Source organism: Adiantum capillus-veneris, chromosome 19, assembly GCF_014529385.1.
Source record: "Adiantum capillus-veneris isolate H3 chromosome 19, ASM1452938v2, whole genome shotgun sequence".
In the NCBI taxonomy this organism is placed as follows: Eukaryota; Viridiplantae; Streptophyta; class Polypodiopsida; order Polypodiales; family Pteridaceae; genus Adiantum; species Adiantum capillus-veneris.
Genome location: NC_140949.1, coordinates 9,463,693 through 9,479,666, shown reverse-complemented (window position 1 = coordinate 9,479,666; position 15,974 = coordinate 9,463,693). Strand labels below are relative to the sequence as shown.

The 15,974-nt window shown below is 43.0% G+C and overlaps 1 protein-coding gene across 1 annotated transcript; it reads left to right on the top strand.

Moving 5' to 3' along the window:
- Window positions 1-11,232: 11,232 nt before the first annotated feature.
- On the top strand, window positions 11,233-14,186 carry LOC147433540 (exocyst complex component EXO70I-like). Its single transcript, XM_086489741.1, has one exon. It carries the CDS (start codon window positions 11,296-11,298, stop codon window positions 13,798-13,800), a length of 2,505 nt encoding a protein of 834 aa, XP_086345867.1. The 5' UTR covers window positions 11,233-11,295; the 3' UTR covers window positions 13,801-14,186.
- Window positions 14,187-15,974: the final 1,788 nt, after the last annotated feature.

Here is a 15,974-nt window from a genome sequence, read left to right as displayed (position 1 = left end):
TGATACAATACAATCTTTGTGTTCCTTGAGATCTTCTCTGGCAGTATGAAGGTGGAAGCTTCATATACCAAGCTTTTGCATAATATCAATAATCAATCTTAGCTTGAAAACAATCAAGAACTTGTGAACATCATTAGTCTTTGTGTTCCCTAAATCATTTGAGTGCATGAAGATGTATATTTTTATGCATCAACTTGTGCCTAAAGCAATAATTAATCTACCTTGCAATACAATTAATCTACTTGCATTAAGTAACTAATCTACTTGCAATAAACCATTAGCCTTCTTGCAATAAGCATAACATGCACTTTGTGGAAAGCATTAACTATCCCAAGCCTCAGTCCCAAGACCTCAAACACCTTCGAAGGTGGAGAGAGCTAGCAGGGAATGAGGGTAGGGAAGAGGAAGAAGGTAATGAAGATGGAGAAGATGGAAAGCTTAAGCATTGAAGCATAGCTCTTGGTTTGATTTGCATTCCATAGCCAAGAGTGTTGGTGTAGGCTCTCAACTTCTCAAGGAGCTTGGAGAAGGAGATGGAGCTCTTGCACCTTGCCTAGCACACAATGAGAGTGTTTGTGAGTGTGTGTGGGTGAGTATACCCCCTAAGCAACCCCCTAGCTTGCTTGGGCCGACCCCCACTTGTAGCTCATGCTTGAAGCTCATTGGACCCCTCCAGGCCTAGCCAATCATAAGAAGGAGGCATTACAAGCAGCAAGGGTAGCCTTGAGACAAGTGTCCCCCTTTTCCCTTTGAGAGAGAGGACTTGATAAATTCAAAATCAATTAATTAAATCTCCTAAATTACCATTGGACCCCTTGGGTGGCCAACCAATGGGCTTTAGGCACACCATGAGGGCAACATGAGGAGGAACTTGACAAGCGTCCGTTTTGCTTTCTTTGTACCATGCATACCTTGTGTGAGTGTGTGGGTGTTCTCTCTCATCCCCCCTCATGTAGGGCTCGCCCCCTCCTTGTAGGGATTGAATCTTTGAATTTTTGACACCTCAACCCCTCATGCATAGGCCCAGTTCCCACCACAAGCTTGGCCCTTAAGCACTTTAAGCTTGGGCTGGGTTCTCACCTCAAGTGCAACCCTAACATCTCAAGCATGTCAAGCATCTCAAGCACCTCAATCATCAAGAACCTCAAGCACCTTAGTCATCAAGCATGACAAGCAGGACAAGCACCTCGAGCTGGATCGGGTTCCCGCGCCTCAAGCTCAGCCCTAGCTTACCTAAGGTCAAAGGACTTTTACACACATTATTGGAGGTCTTCAATGAAGCTAACCCTAAGGTCTTACGCTCCATTGGTTAGCCTTGATCTTTGATAGACCATCTCTCATTTGGGATCCTTTACCATTGGCCCCCTGTTGAGATAGATCTATAAGCACATGTCTATATCTTAACCCTTGTTCCCGTTTATTCTCCCACATTAAGTGATCACTTTAATATGAGAAAATCATTTGGGTTGGTTAGATATTAGTTTTTATGACATTACCTCTCTCTGAAAATCATAGTTGTCCTCGACTATGAGGTAGATATGGTAAAGTCTCAGCCATTAGTCCATTGGTCTTAGCGGGTAGAGGATCCATTTTTACCCTACGACATCATTCAAGAGTGGATGACTAATCCAGTTGGTGCTTGAGAGCCATTGTCTGTCGCAAGCATGTCTGCTCTTTTTAGTCCATATCATACTTCCAAAGTAGAGTGACAAGTTCTACCTGGTGTTTGGGAGACGTAGTCACCACAAACATGATCCTAAGTATGCATACTTCTTAAAATTTGTGCACGAAACATAAAAAGAGTCTTATAAGACAAAAACATGGATCATTTAAAATGCATTTCTTTTACATTTGCTTACTCTTTTGTGTCATTGTAAGAATCATTAACAAGGTTCATATTATTCTTAAGCTATGTTCTTTGCATGCATTTAGCATCTTTGAAAGGATAATTCTTAACTTAAATAAGATACCGTCAGTAATCTTACCATTTCTTAATACCTTGTGTTCGTGTCGAAGGATGAACTTGGGTTGGAGCTCGTTTGCTTCATCCTCGATCTCTGGTGGGTCTTCATTTATAGCCTCTATTGGTGGATCTCCTTAATAAGGCTCGAATAGGCTCTCATGAAAAATGATATATATGAGCCAGTAGTTGAGCAACTTTAATTGTTTATTAAGACCCAAAAAAAATATTTCTTTTTCTTTAAAGGATAAGGCTCTTTTATTCCTAATGGCAGGAGCCTCTTTTGCCTAGCTAATAGATGGATATAGCCTGTTTAATCTTCTAAAAAGATTCGTTTTGATCTCGGCTATACTCCTTTTCAATGAAGATATTCCCAGGTACCTCTTAAGCTACAAGGGACGTTTGGATCTTCCGTCTTTATCCTCGAAAGGTACTTTTCCCTTAGAAGTATGTTCATGTTATTAGAGACATACTGTTGTTAGGGTAAGTACTTCTCTCATTTTGAGCATTGATCTACTTCGAATCACAAGATTTTAGTAGATCAAGGATCATTAGTTTTGTGATTTTCCTTTTGGCCATCCGTTGGAATAGTAGGCCAACATAAGAGGGTTACTCTAGTTTTGATAGAGACTCTATCAGAAATTAGTGGTCATGGTAGGATTTCAATCCGACACAATTAGATGTTGGCAAGCCATGGTCCTTCTATCATACTTCATCTTTTGGTATACCATACATTTTGAAACATACTATTGTATGTTCTTGTTTCTTTGTAAGCCAATACAAGTATGCTTTTATTCCTAAAAGAATAAATTCGAATTCCTCTTTGCCCCGCATATGGGAGGAGCATGGGAAGTGAGGAAGATATAGCCTATTGAGGTATGGAAGATAGCCATCCTCTAACGTGAGTGGTTCTTTTTCTTCCATTTGTAAAGGCTATTATTATATCCCTAAAGCCTGGGTTAGAAGCATATTTAACTATCATAAAACATAGTTCATTGTAAGTTGCTATTGATACCCTATCTACCCTTGGCCATCGGAAAAGTGCATCGGCTATATGTTTGTGCTTGCCAGTGTTAGGAAATAAGATGTAGCTAAATAGACAATTGAGTAGATTACTTAATGGAGAGAGACAGATTTATATACACGAGATTATAGAGTAGAGAGAGAGAGAGAGAGAGAGAGAGAGAGAGAGAGAGAGAGAGAGAGAGAGAGAGAGTACACATGATATACGTGGTTCACCCAATGTGGGCTACGTCCACGGGAAAGCAGCCACTCAATGGCTTTAGTACTTCAAAACAAGAAGTAGTTTACAAAGGGATTATACCCTTAATGGAGCTCCCTCCTTGCTTCACTCTCACCACCTCACACTCACCTTGTTGCATCAACTTCACACTATGAAATGTGTGTAGAAATGGCCTCCTTTTATAGGCCAAAAGGGCTGCCCTCTCTTATGAGAGACAGCCATGTGTAGCCGCCCTTGTGCGAATAAGTCCAAATCGGACCCTCCAATCCGCCCATGTGTGGCCGCCCTTGAGAAGACAAGTCCGCTTTTGAATTCGGCCACCGGCCATTGACTACCGGCCACCGGCCAACCGACCGGTTGTTTTTCGACCACTTTCCGATCGCCGTCCGGCCATAATATTCCGGCGAAAAAGAATATTCCGGCAAAAAAAAAGTCTCGGGGGCCTCCGCCCCCGAGGCCTTTAAAGTTGCCCCTGATTCTTGTCCGTGAAAATTTTGGTTTCCGGTGAGTGATTTTCCTTCACGCACGATGGCTTCTCCTCATAATGGGGGCCTTACATATGTGCGCTTTTACCACAGAAAATTACAAGGGTAAATCAGGCTCCATACTTAACAATCTCCCTCTTGGAGACTGATCTCCAAACCAAACCTATGACTGCTTTCCATTCTGGATTCTTATCCTTGAATGCCGATTGAAGATGAGAAAAAGCTCAACTTCTCCTTGTTGACCACCTTTGTAAACATGTCTGCAGGATTTTCACTTGTATGCACCTTTCCTAGCTTTAGCTGTCCCTCTTCCAAAAGAGTGCGTATGAAGTGATATCTCACCTCAATGTGCTTTGTCCTTGAATGAAAGGCTGAGTTCTTCGCAAGATGGATAGCGCTTTGGCTATCACTGTACAAGACACAATTGTCTTGTTTGAATCCAAGCTCTTCTAAGAATCTGTGAAGCCACAGAATTTCTTTGCTTGCCTCCGTCATTGCTACATACTCTGCTTCCGTGGTAGAAAGTGAAACCACTTTCTGCAGCTTTGAAGCCCAGCTTACTGCTGTGCCTCCAACCGTGAACACATAGCCAGTAGTGATCCTTCGAGTATCTTTGTCACCTGCCATATCTGCATCAGCATACCCTTCTAGAAAAATATCAGTTCCTCCAAAATACAAAGCATTTGTTGTTGTCCCTTTTAGATACCTAAGTATCCACTTCACAGCTTGCCAATGCTCTTTACCTGGGTTGTCCATGAACCTACTCACAACTCCCATTGCATGTGCAATGTCTGGCCTTGTCCAGACCATAGCATACATTAGAGAACCTACCGCTGCAGCATATGGAACTTTAGACATATAGGCTATCTCCTCTTGTGTCTTTGGACACATATCCTTCATTAGTTTAAAATGACCAGCCAAAGGTGTAGAAACTGGTTTTGCATTTTGCATTGCAAACCTTTCTAGTACTTTCTTGATGTAATCTTCTTGAGATAGCTTTATTGTCTTCTTCGTCCTGTCCCTTGATATTTTCATACCAAGTATCCTCTTTGCAGCACCTAAATCTTTCATTGAAAAAGATTTGGACAGCTCCTCTTTTAGGTCTTTGATGTCCTGCCTGTTAGCACTTGCAATCAACATGTCATCAACATACAACATTAGGATGATGAATTTCCCATCTCCCAAATTATTCGTGTAGACGCAGTGATCGGAGTTGCATCTTGTGAATCCATGATCCAACATCCATCGATCAAACTTCAAGTACCATTGTCTTGATGCTTGCTTTAAACCATACAAGCTCTTCTTTAATCTGCAAACCATTTTCTCCTTACCTTTTACTTCATACCCCTTTGGTTGAAGCATGTAGATTTCCTCCTCTAAGTCACCGTGAGGGAATGCCGTATTTACATCCATTTGCTCGAGATTTAGATCATGAGCAGCCACAAGGCTTAAGACAAGCCTAATTGAGTTCATTTTTACAACAGGAGAAAATATTTCATTGAAGTCAATACCTTTCTTTTGAGAAAAACCTTTTACCACAAGCCTAGACTTGTACCTTTTCTTCCCACCTTCTTCTTCCTTCAGCTTGTACACCCATTTGTTTTGAAGTGCTCGCATACCTTTAGGCAACTCAACCAACTCCCATGTTTGGTTGCGATGTAGTGAGTCCATCTCCAGTTGCATGCTCTTCGTCCATTCTTCTTTGGATTTATGTTGCATAGCTTCTTCGTATGATTCCAGCTCTCCAGAATCTGAGATCAAGAGATGGTTGAAGAAAGGAACAAACCTTTCTGGAGGTCTACTTGCTCTTGTAGATCTTCGGGGAATAGGTTGAGTCTCCTCATTTGGTTGACGTTGTTGCACATTGTCACCGTTTGCAGTCCTTGAGTCTTCACCGTCCTCAAGCTCCATGTACTCATCACCTGTTTCTTTTGTTTGTTTTCTTTCCAAGTAATCTTTGTACATATTTTGTTCGTTAAAAATTACATCCCTACTCCTTAAGATTTTACCATCTTCAGGATTCCATAGGCGATACCCAAAGTCTCCTTCTCCATAGCCAATGAAGAAACACTTTTTGGACTTTGCATCTAACTTTGATCTTAGGCTTCTATCTATGTGCATGAAAGCCTCACACCCAAACACTTTGAGAAATGCATAATTCACCGGTTTACCTGTCCATGCCTCTTCTGAAACTCCCCCATCCAATGCCGTTGAGGGTGACCGATTGATTAAGTACACAAACATACTTACAGCTTCCGCCCAAAGCTCAAGCGGTAGGCCTGCATGTAGCCGCATGCTTCATGCTCGTTCCATGATTGTCCTGTTCATCCTTTCCGAAATCCCATTTTGTTGAGGTGTCCTTGGGGTTGTCCTTTGCCTCCGAATGCCATTGCTAGCACAAAATCTTTCAAAAGCTTGGCTGCAATATGCGCCTCCATTGTCGGATCTGAGGCATTTAACCTTGGTACCTATTTCATTCTCCACAAAGGCTTTCCACCTTTGAAATATGGAAAATACATCGGATTTATTCTTCATGACATAAACCCATGTTTTTCTAGTCGCATCGTCTATGAATGTTACATAGTACAATGAGCCACCAAGTGATGGTGTACTTGCAGGACCCCAAACATCAGAATGAACCAACTCAAGTTTTTTATTTTTTCTTTCATTTCCTGATGTTTGAAATTTTACCCTCTTTTGTGTACCATAAACACAATCTTCATAGAACTCTAAGTCCACTTCTTTCAAACCTGGTAGAAGATTCTTTGTTTGAAGGATTTGCATTCCTTTGGCACTCATATGCCCAAGTCGGTAGTGCCACACCGCACTGTCAACTTCTGTAGTTGCTGCACAAGCTGAAGGTTGCGTGCTAACAGTACACAAGTAAAGTGTACCGCCTTTTTCACCCTTGGCAACCACCAAAGATCCCTTTGAGATCTTCCACCGTTTGTTTCCGAATGCAATGTTGTGACCTTCATCGTCCAATTGTCCTGTAGAGATCAAATTTTTGCGAAGCGAAGGAACATGCCTAACATCTTTAAGCTTCCATTCATTTCCGTTAGAAGTTTTGACAGAAACTGTACCTTTGCCGACAATCTCACAAGCTTCATCATCTCCCAAGTATACATACCCAAAATTACCTTTGGTGTAGTCTTGGAAATGTTGCTTGTGTGGTGTCGCATGGAATGAAGCCCCGGAATCTACTATCCAGGAATTAGACACATTGTCTAATGAGAGAATTAGAGCATCTTGCTCTACTTTACCTGCCACATTGGCCTCCGATGTTGGCTTGTTGTCTTGAGACTCTGTCTCCTTCTTCTTCTTGGACCAGCAATCCTTCTTGACGTGGCCCTTCTTGCCGCAGTTCCAACATTCAAGAACTGACTTTGTGCGTGACTTGCTCCGCCTTGAGCGATCACGACCCTTTTGGTTTTTGAATCTCTCCTTAAGCCTTCCTCTTGTTTCCACTGATAGTGCAGCACTTGATGATTCTCCTGTGCTTCTCCTTCGCATTTCCTCGCTTAGGAGAACACCCACAACATCATCAAACTTAAGAGTATTTGTGCCAGAGATAGAATTACTTACAGCCATCACAAGGCTGTCCCAACTATCCGGTAGAGATGATAGTATAAGGAGAGCTCGCACTTCGTCATCGAAATTGATTTTCACTGATCGAAGTTGACTTATGTTTGTGTTAAAGTCATTTAGGTGTTTTGCAACTGAACCATTCTCTGCCATCTTTAGATTTAACAAGCGCTTCATAGGAAATACCTTATTGGATGCCGATGGTTTCTCGTAGAAGTCGTCAAGTGACTTCATCAAGTCCTCCGTGGTCTTCATCTCCGAAACATTGAAGGCCACCGTTGACGCCAAGCTTAACCGGATTGTTCCTAGTGCCTTTCGATCAAGGACAATCCATGCTTCATCTGCCATTGTTGCGGGCTTCTTCGCAAGACCGCCTAGTGGCAAATAGAGGTCCTTCTGGTAGAGATAGTCTTCAATCTGCATCTTCCAATGTTGGTAGTTTTTGCCGTTGAACTTTTCAATCTTGAGCTTCCCTTCCTCCGCCATAACTCCCACTCAATTCAAGGAATCCTTTCCTTGAGATAATTTAGCTACGAGCAAACCTTGCTCTGATACCAGTTGTTAGGAAATAAGACGTAGCTAAATAGACAATTGAGTAGATTACTTAATGGAGAGAGACAGATTTATATACACGAGATTATAGAGTAGAGAGAGAGAGAGAGAGAGAGAGAGAGAGAGAGAGAGAGAGAGTACACACGATATACGTGGTTCACCCAATGTGGGCTACGTCCACGGGAAAGCAGCCACTCAATGGCTTTAGTACTTCAAAACAAGAAGTAGTTTACAAAGGGATTATACCTTTAATGGAGCTCCCTCCTTGCTTCACTCTCACCACCTCACACTCACCTTGTTGCATCAACTTCACACTATGAAATGTGTGTAGAAATGGCCTCCTTTTATAGGCCAAAAGGGCTGCCCTCTCTTATGAGAGACAGCCATGTGTAGCCGCCCTTGTGCGAATAAGTCCAAATCGGACCCTCCAATCCGCCCATGTGTGGCCGCCCTTGAGAAGACAAGTCCGCTTTTGAATTCGGCCACCGGCCACCGGCCATTGACTACCGGCCACCGGCCAACCGACCGGTTGTTTTCCGACCACTTTCCGGCCGCCGTCCGGCCATAATATTCCGGCGAAAAAGAATATTCCGACAAAAAAAAAGTCTCGGGGGCGGGCCTTTAAAGTTGCCCCTGATTCTTGTCCGTGAAAATTTTGGTTTCCGGTAAGTGATTTTCCTTCACGCACGATGGCTTCTCCTCATAATGGGGGCCTTACATATGTGCGCTTTTACCACAGAAAATTACAAGGGTAAATCAGGCTCCATACTTAACAGCCAGCAATGTGAGCAATGTAAATTTAAATTGCAAAAAGAAATTTGCCCACCTCATTTGATTGTCGAAGAGCTTGGTTTGTATCATGGATGGAGTCCGTAAGAAGTACTTCCATGTGTCAACGGCATGTAAAACAGCTCGTAGTTCCTTTTGTATATGTCCAGCATTCGCTCATTGGATTTGAGTCTTTGAATCTTGTATTCTATGGTATTCCCTTCTTAAAGCAAATTTTTGCTTGAAGGCATGTATCCAGGCATTACATTGGACCTCTATAAGCATGAATTTTTTTCCTATGAAGCATCTCTAGTATGCACTCATACCTTTAGAGCTTCTCAACTCATGTAGACTCCTTGGATTAGGCCATCTTTTTATTACTTCTACCTTTTGTGGTTCCATACAAATACCACCTTTAGAGATAATGTGACCTAATTATTGAATCTCTTAAAAAAAAATCCACTTTTCTTTTGGTTAGAGGAAAGCCTAATCTCTTTCAAAACTTCCAGTTCATGCTATTGCCTTTTGAACTCCTCTTGTGGAGCTTATAAAGCTCAATAAGGAGGCTTATTAGGCAGTGAGCTTCGTGGTAAAATCTCCATTGCATGGTCATTGTCCCCTCATTGTGGAGATAGCTCACGGAGGTATCATCAATAAAAACATTTTGGAATCCATTTAGGAATGTAGAAAATTCTAATTTCTCTTTATTCCCGTCTTTTTTTAAAATTGTTATTGGTTGAAACATTGAATTCATTTACAGACTTTCTAACAAAAATCATGTATATGAATATATAGATTTTCATTAACTTGCAAAAAGCATGCATATTTACAAGGGATAGTTAGCTACCCGACTGAAAAACATGTATGTACATATCCCTAGCATAGGAAAAACAAAAGCCTTTTGCTATGAGCATCCTCTTTGGGAGTTTCCAACATAGAAACTCAAGGCGGCTTGTTGCATGCATTTCTTTGGGGACAAGCACGATAGACATGCCCTTGTTGTCCACACTTGTAGCATTTGTTATCCTTACGATAACACTCTAGCTCTGTTGGAGAGAGTCTATTCTTACCTTTGTAGACTCCTTTCTCCTTAGCTTTGTTATCGGTGTTGCTAGAGTTGCCTTTGGAGGAAGTTTGAGCATTATTACTCCCTCTAGGCTCATTTTGATCCTTCACTTCCATGGGTTTAGAGTTTCTCTTAACCCCTTGTTGGAAATTTATTTGAGAGGCGACCATAGTATGGTGTATGACCGCCGATATGGTGTTAGGCCTTTGTGAGTTAATTTAATACTCGGCCATCTGCCTTCCTTGATGATGGCCCTGAGTGTCAGGATATGATCAAGAGTAGAGAAGCCTCTCCTGAATCCTGCCTGCCCAGTTGCACGTATTCCTTCCCTTTCTGCCCATCTACTCAGATGTTGCTCAAGAATGGATGCATACAACCGTGCCAGTGTGTGCCCAATCATAATAGTGCGATCATTCCCAGGCTCCATGGGGTCTCCTGATTTGAAGATAGGTATGATCGTAGATAGGCTCCAAGTGTCCGGTAGGCCCTCACACATGGCACGGTTAAACATAACTGCTAGAAGCTCTGCTAATAGGTCTTTGGCATGCATGAAATGCTCAGCGACTAGGCCATCATGATCATATGCTCTCCTAGTCTTCATCCTGTCAATAGCTTTCTTCACCATCTCAGCGGTGAAAAAGACACATAGGTGTGGGCATGGATCGGGGGGGTTGCGGAGGGGCGGCTGTCCAAGTACTGTGTACAAAGATGATGCGTACTGACCCCAGGTCTTTGTGGAGGAGATAGCGGGGGGGGGGGGACTGCTCGTGAAAGAGCCGCCACGCCTCACGCCAGTCCTGACTCAAGAATAGCTGATATAGATCCTGCTCGAGTCAAGCCAAAAAAGCCCTCTTCTTTCGCCGCACCAGGCGTCGGAAGTCAATCTATGACTGTCTGTGAGTGACGTCCCCCAACACCACCTCCCTCTGAAGTCTGGCGTTGAGAGAGAGAGAGAGAGAGAGAGAGCCTTCCACCTTCTTGGCACACAATGCTCTCCTCTCCATGCAACTGCGAGCGATCGTCCGCCCTCGATAGCCATGGCCTAGCTAGGAGAGAAAATGAGATAATGTTGGTGAGAAATACCTTTGTCGTCCCCTTCTCCTTTCACTTCTCCTGCTTATAACCTCCCCCCTCGGCCGCGGTCTTGCTCCCTACGGCTTTATTTTTATTGCGCACAACGAGGAGATGACACTGAGTGGGATTCGCTGAACGCCCTCTCCTCTTAATAAATTGCCCACTGTCTCCAAAAACCAATCACTGATTTTTCTTAATTCTGGAAATAAATAAATCAAAACAATATTTTTAGCCCAAAAAAAAGCAGCTCTAATGACTTGCCCTTTGGGTAAGCCAAAACAATTCCTACGACGTGGCACAAAAGACAAACTCGACACATTGGAGGGCTGATATACTGAGGTCGAATATGTATGATTGTCACTACTTCTTATGGCGTATTATATTTATTAACGACATGGAATGGTTGACGTGGCACTCCACTATAGTTCTGAAGGAGGAAAGGAGAGAAAGAGAGAGAGAGAGGGTATGATGGGCATAACTTCTGTGATAAAAAGAAATTAGTAGTTAAGCTGGGGAAGTGCGTACAGCTGCAGCGCTAGCTATTCTGCAGGCGTGGGTGAAGATGGACGTCAACGTGAAGCAGATGAAAGAGCTCAGCGCCAGTCCTAAATCCCCCTTTCAATTTGGGCTGATAAAGAGCTTGTCTCGGACCTCCTCATACAGTACTTGCGCATCCAGTTGTACAGATTACGATGAAGATTTGACTAGGTTAGCCGTCACGCCCACTCTCAATGGTAACGTATTCAGCGGAGTAATTAGGACTACTTCTACTTCCTTCCCTGTTGAATCATCCTTGGCAGTAAACTTTACTGCTGATCATGTTAGGAGTACCCACTCGTGCTTAGGCCATGCAATGCAAAAGGCACACGAGATTCAGGTGGCAATGCAAGAGTTGCATGCTCGAGGTCAAGGAATGATGAACAGGGTCTCTCTGCTTAGCATAGCTGTTTCTCCGCTCGCATCTCAGTCATTCAAAGCAAAGAGGCTCCAAGAGCAAATCAACAAAGCGATACAGCCGGCAGTGAGCAGCCTCCATGTATTCGACACAATGAACAAGCTACATGGCAAACTTTCTGTCGGTCCATTGCAAGATGTGGGCAGCTATATGGAGACGATCGCTCAAATGCAACAGCATATGAATTTTATGTACCAATCTGGGCCTGTCGCAATGCAAGCCCTTGGAGAAGGAGTGACTTTTCTGAGGGGGAGTAGACTGGTAGATAGATTTCACATGGAAGAATTGTATCATGTGGTTGAGACTTTAATGGCCCTTATGGCAGGCCAAGAGCATCTGGCCTTGCCTGTTGATATTGTTAAGCAAGCAGTGAAGCACCTTGAAGCTTCTTTTCAGAGGATTCTCAGTGACTATTTGCAGCCTGTGGACTTGCGCCACACCTCCTCTCTGCCTTTTGAAAAGAGCAATGTAACCCGACAGAAGCAAGCCTTGCCTTCTCCTGTACTTCAACTGTTGCAGGGAATAACTCAAACTTTAGCCTTCAATGGCAAACTTGAAGATGGCCTGGAGATCTATCAGGTAGGGAGGGCCTACAAACTACAGAAGAGCTTGCAAATGTTAGATCCAGGCAGCTATTTGTGCTACCAGACAGCAGACTCCATCAATCATGTTGAGTGGGCAAGCTTAGAAGAATATCTTGCCATGTGGACACAGCACATGGACGTGTTTGTAAGGTTTTTACTTGCTCCAGAGTACAACTTGTACAAGCAAATATTCTTTCACGCTTCAATGATCAAATCATCTCATTGGAAGGATGGCTTTGGAAGACTGGCAATGCAGGTGGGCCTGAATTCATTCATTGGATTTGGTGAGGCCTTTACAAAGAGCCACATGGAACCACAAAAGCTCTTTAAGCTGTTGGACATGTTTGATTGCATAGAAACTCTGATGCCAAAGTTTAGAGAAATGTTTTATACAGGGGGTATAGAAGGCAATGAGATCTTTATGAGAGTAAGAAGCCTCAGCAGGGGAGTGATAGAAGGGATAGCACGGGTCTTGAAAGAGATCAAGTACCAGGTTCAGGAAGAAGACAACAATGAGATTTTGGGGAAAAATACTGACATGTCCAAAGGTGGAACAGTGCTTCAGCTTGTTAGCTACGTAGTGAACTACCTCAAATGCATGCTCAGTGATTGGTACAAGCCTTTAGTTTTCAGGGCCCTGAAGGCAGAGCAGATATTAAAGGATGAGTCAGAATGTACAGGTGGCCGGGAATGCGAGGAGGGACAGCTACAGCAACTGTTGCAAGCTGTGGTGCTTGAGGTGATGCAAGCCCTAGACAACCACCTTGCAACAACTGCACAAAGACTAGTAGGAGTGCCTGCATATGCCAGTTTCTTCTTGATGAATAACTATAGCTACATATACACCAGGTGTTTGAAAAGTGAGGTGGAGGGCTTGCTTGGCACTGACTGGCTTCAAAAGCAGCTTGACAAAATGGAGCTTTGTGCAATGCAGTACAAGCAAGAGGCATGGGGGCAGCTGATTGTTCTCATCAGCTGTGAAGGGATAAGCTCATCTTTCAGCAGCTTATTGAGTTCTGGCTCCTCTGCTGGTGGCGAGTTCATTAGACAAAGGGCGAAGGCCTTTCAAGTCTCACTTGACAATGTTGTTGCAAGGCATAGTGCCTGGTTCATACCCAATGAAAAACTAAGAAGGCGCATCTATCATGATGTGCTACACTCTGTTGTACCTGCCTACCGTAATTTCTTGGATAAGTATCGGCACTACTTACTAGCCAGCCATGCACGAAGTCCTTGTGATCAAGCATCTAGGCTAGGGACCACTAATAACACTGTGTCTCAGCTTGATGGTGGACTCATAAAGTACACTCCTGAGAGAGTAGAGTACATGCTTACCAGTATATTTGAAATGCAACTTCAACCTCTTCACTCGGCTGCAACTGCACCATTCAGGCCCAACAACATTCAGCATGCAAACAATATGGGAAAAAAATCAAGTGTGGCTCGTACTGATTTTGACCCCAACAACACATCATCCAAACTGTTCAGGCTGAAACCCTTCCGTAAGGCCCAGCTAGCAGTAGAGTAGAGCCAGCACCTAAGCTCAACCATAGGCACATCATTGAAGATCACCAGTGTGAGTGAAGCTATTTTAACTCCTTAACACAACTGGAGCGAGAAGATTCAAGAGCCACAGAGAGTGGACAATGGACATATTAATGTTTTACTACTATTCTTTTGACATTAATCAAGGGCGCCTTTAATAATACCGTTCCAACCAAGTAGCAGCTGTATATGTAGGTACACACACATCGCTGGAGAATATACAAAGCATTCTCAAATAATGGTGAGCACCAGAATGCTCCTTGTGTAAATACCTGTTTTCTTCTCTGCTTTGCACGAAGTACTTGATTTAATACTGAAGTGAATCGATCAGTTCCTTTTGAATGCCCATGCCCCTCTTCTACCGCTCGCTGCGATGCTCGCCTGTCTGTCCGCTTCAGTATGTTCATGGTCTGAAAGAACCATGCTAACCTAACTATGAAAATTGACAGTTGCTATGCTTTAAATTCAATCGATTGGTGTTTGTTGAAGAGATAACCATAGTTTGAGGTAGTGACCCACCCGTACAGATCAGGCTAGTAAATAGTAAGCGCATGTGGTGAATCACCGAAAATACGAATATACTCTTGCAAAGGTTCAGTGATAACCCAGAGAGAGAGAGAGAGAGAGAGAGAGAGAGAGAAATAGTCACGTGTCACGGCCTGTGGATCCTTATTGGGTGTTCACCGTTTCCCTTAGCGCGAAGGATATTGTTTGTTCTCGCTGTCACTCAGGGGAGGACAGCGACAACAAAACGGGCTGCTGGCTAGTGGAGGTAGCTCAACCAGCTTGGCAGTGCAGCTTGGGGGCTCGCCCACAAACCAGAGGATCCTGGACATGAGCTGGCTGCGCGACTACAGTCATGAAAGTCGTCTGCCCTCGTCTGATACAGGGGAGGGGGTTTAGCCTGCAATGAAGGTAGGTATGTGGCTTTGCCACGGACAGAAAGCTCCCATGCAAGCGTCAAATTACTTTGTACGTACGACTTTGGACGCTTTAGGTAGTAAGAGTGCAAATTAGCAAGAGTGAGAATACTCCTAGATGCTTCAAGTAGTAATTTACTCACCATATAGGAAGTTGAGTAGCTATATGGTAAAAAAATTGCTAGATTGAGCAAGAATGTTCTCAACACTTGCTAGTTTAAGATGTGTTATGAAACTAGCAAGTTCAAGAGTAAGTAATGTTGAAGAGAGAGGTTCCACGGGAGTGGTTGTGATTAGTTGAGCCCATTCTAAATGTTGAAGATAGCATCCCTAATGACCTATGACCACAAATTTATACGATGCTTAAGATATTCCATCAATTTTCTTATAAAAATCCATTAGAGACACTGCAAGCACCTCGCAATAAATTCAAGGTTTTCCATAAAAGCCGCTCGACAACATCAATTTTAAATATTGCCTGTTTACAAAATCAAATTCTCACGGGTTATTAAGTCTAAGCATAGCTTTCATTAAAGATCTCGACACATTAGAGACTGCATACACCACAAGCAAGCATTGACTAATATGTATTTGAAAGATTCTAGACAATGATTTCCATTGTTACCCTAAGTCTTAAGACGATGACATACCATTAGCCAAAGAATGCTAAGGCTTGAGCATCTAAGCTCCAATTTCAGAAACATAGTTGCATCCTTCAAATTTGACAGATCTCTCAAAGTTTTGCTTTGAAAAATAAGGTCTATCATGTCAATCCCTTGCAAGAACCCCAAATGCCCATCACTTACCATAATAACCCACTAGCTCAGCGGTCATAATTGCAATCATACCTATCTGATTTGTCTCCCCTTCCTTCCAAATGGGTTGCAAATATTCCAGGTTCAAGTCTTCAAGTTAAGATCTCCCCATCTCAACAATGATGCTCATCTGTTGATAAGAAACAAGTCGAATACCTTCTTGCCAGCCACAAATGGATCATATTTGAATATACACAAGAAGCCTTTTGTCACAAATGTTGATGAATATATTGCATGCTAAGCAACAAATAACTCTTAACTTCCCATGGCATCACAAAGGCACAAAAGCAAGACATTTATAAACCAAACAATCAGAAACCCTAGAAACAATGTTGCAGACAAACTTGGCCTCCCTTGATCCTAAAATTACCATTAAGAGTCAACGATAACCTCTACAAGAAACATGCATCTGTTGAAAAGGT

What these genes read in the sequence shown, in the direction of transcription:
- LOC147433540 (XM_086489741.1), top strand. Translation starts at nt 11,296, where the DNA reads ATGGACGTCAACGTGAAGCAGATGAAAGAGCTCAGCGCCAGTCCTAAA.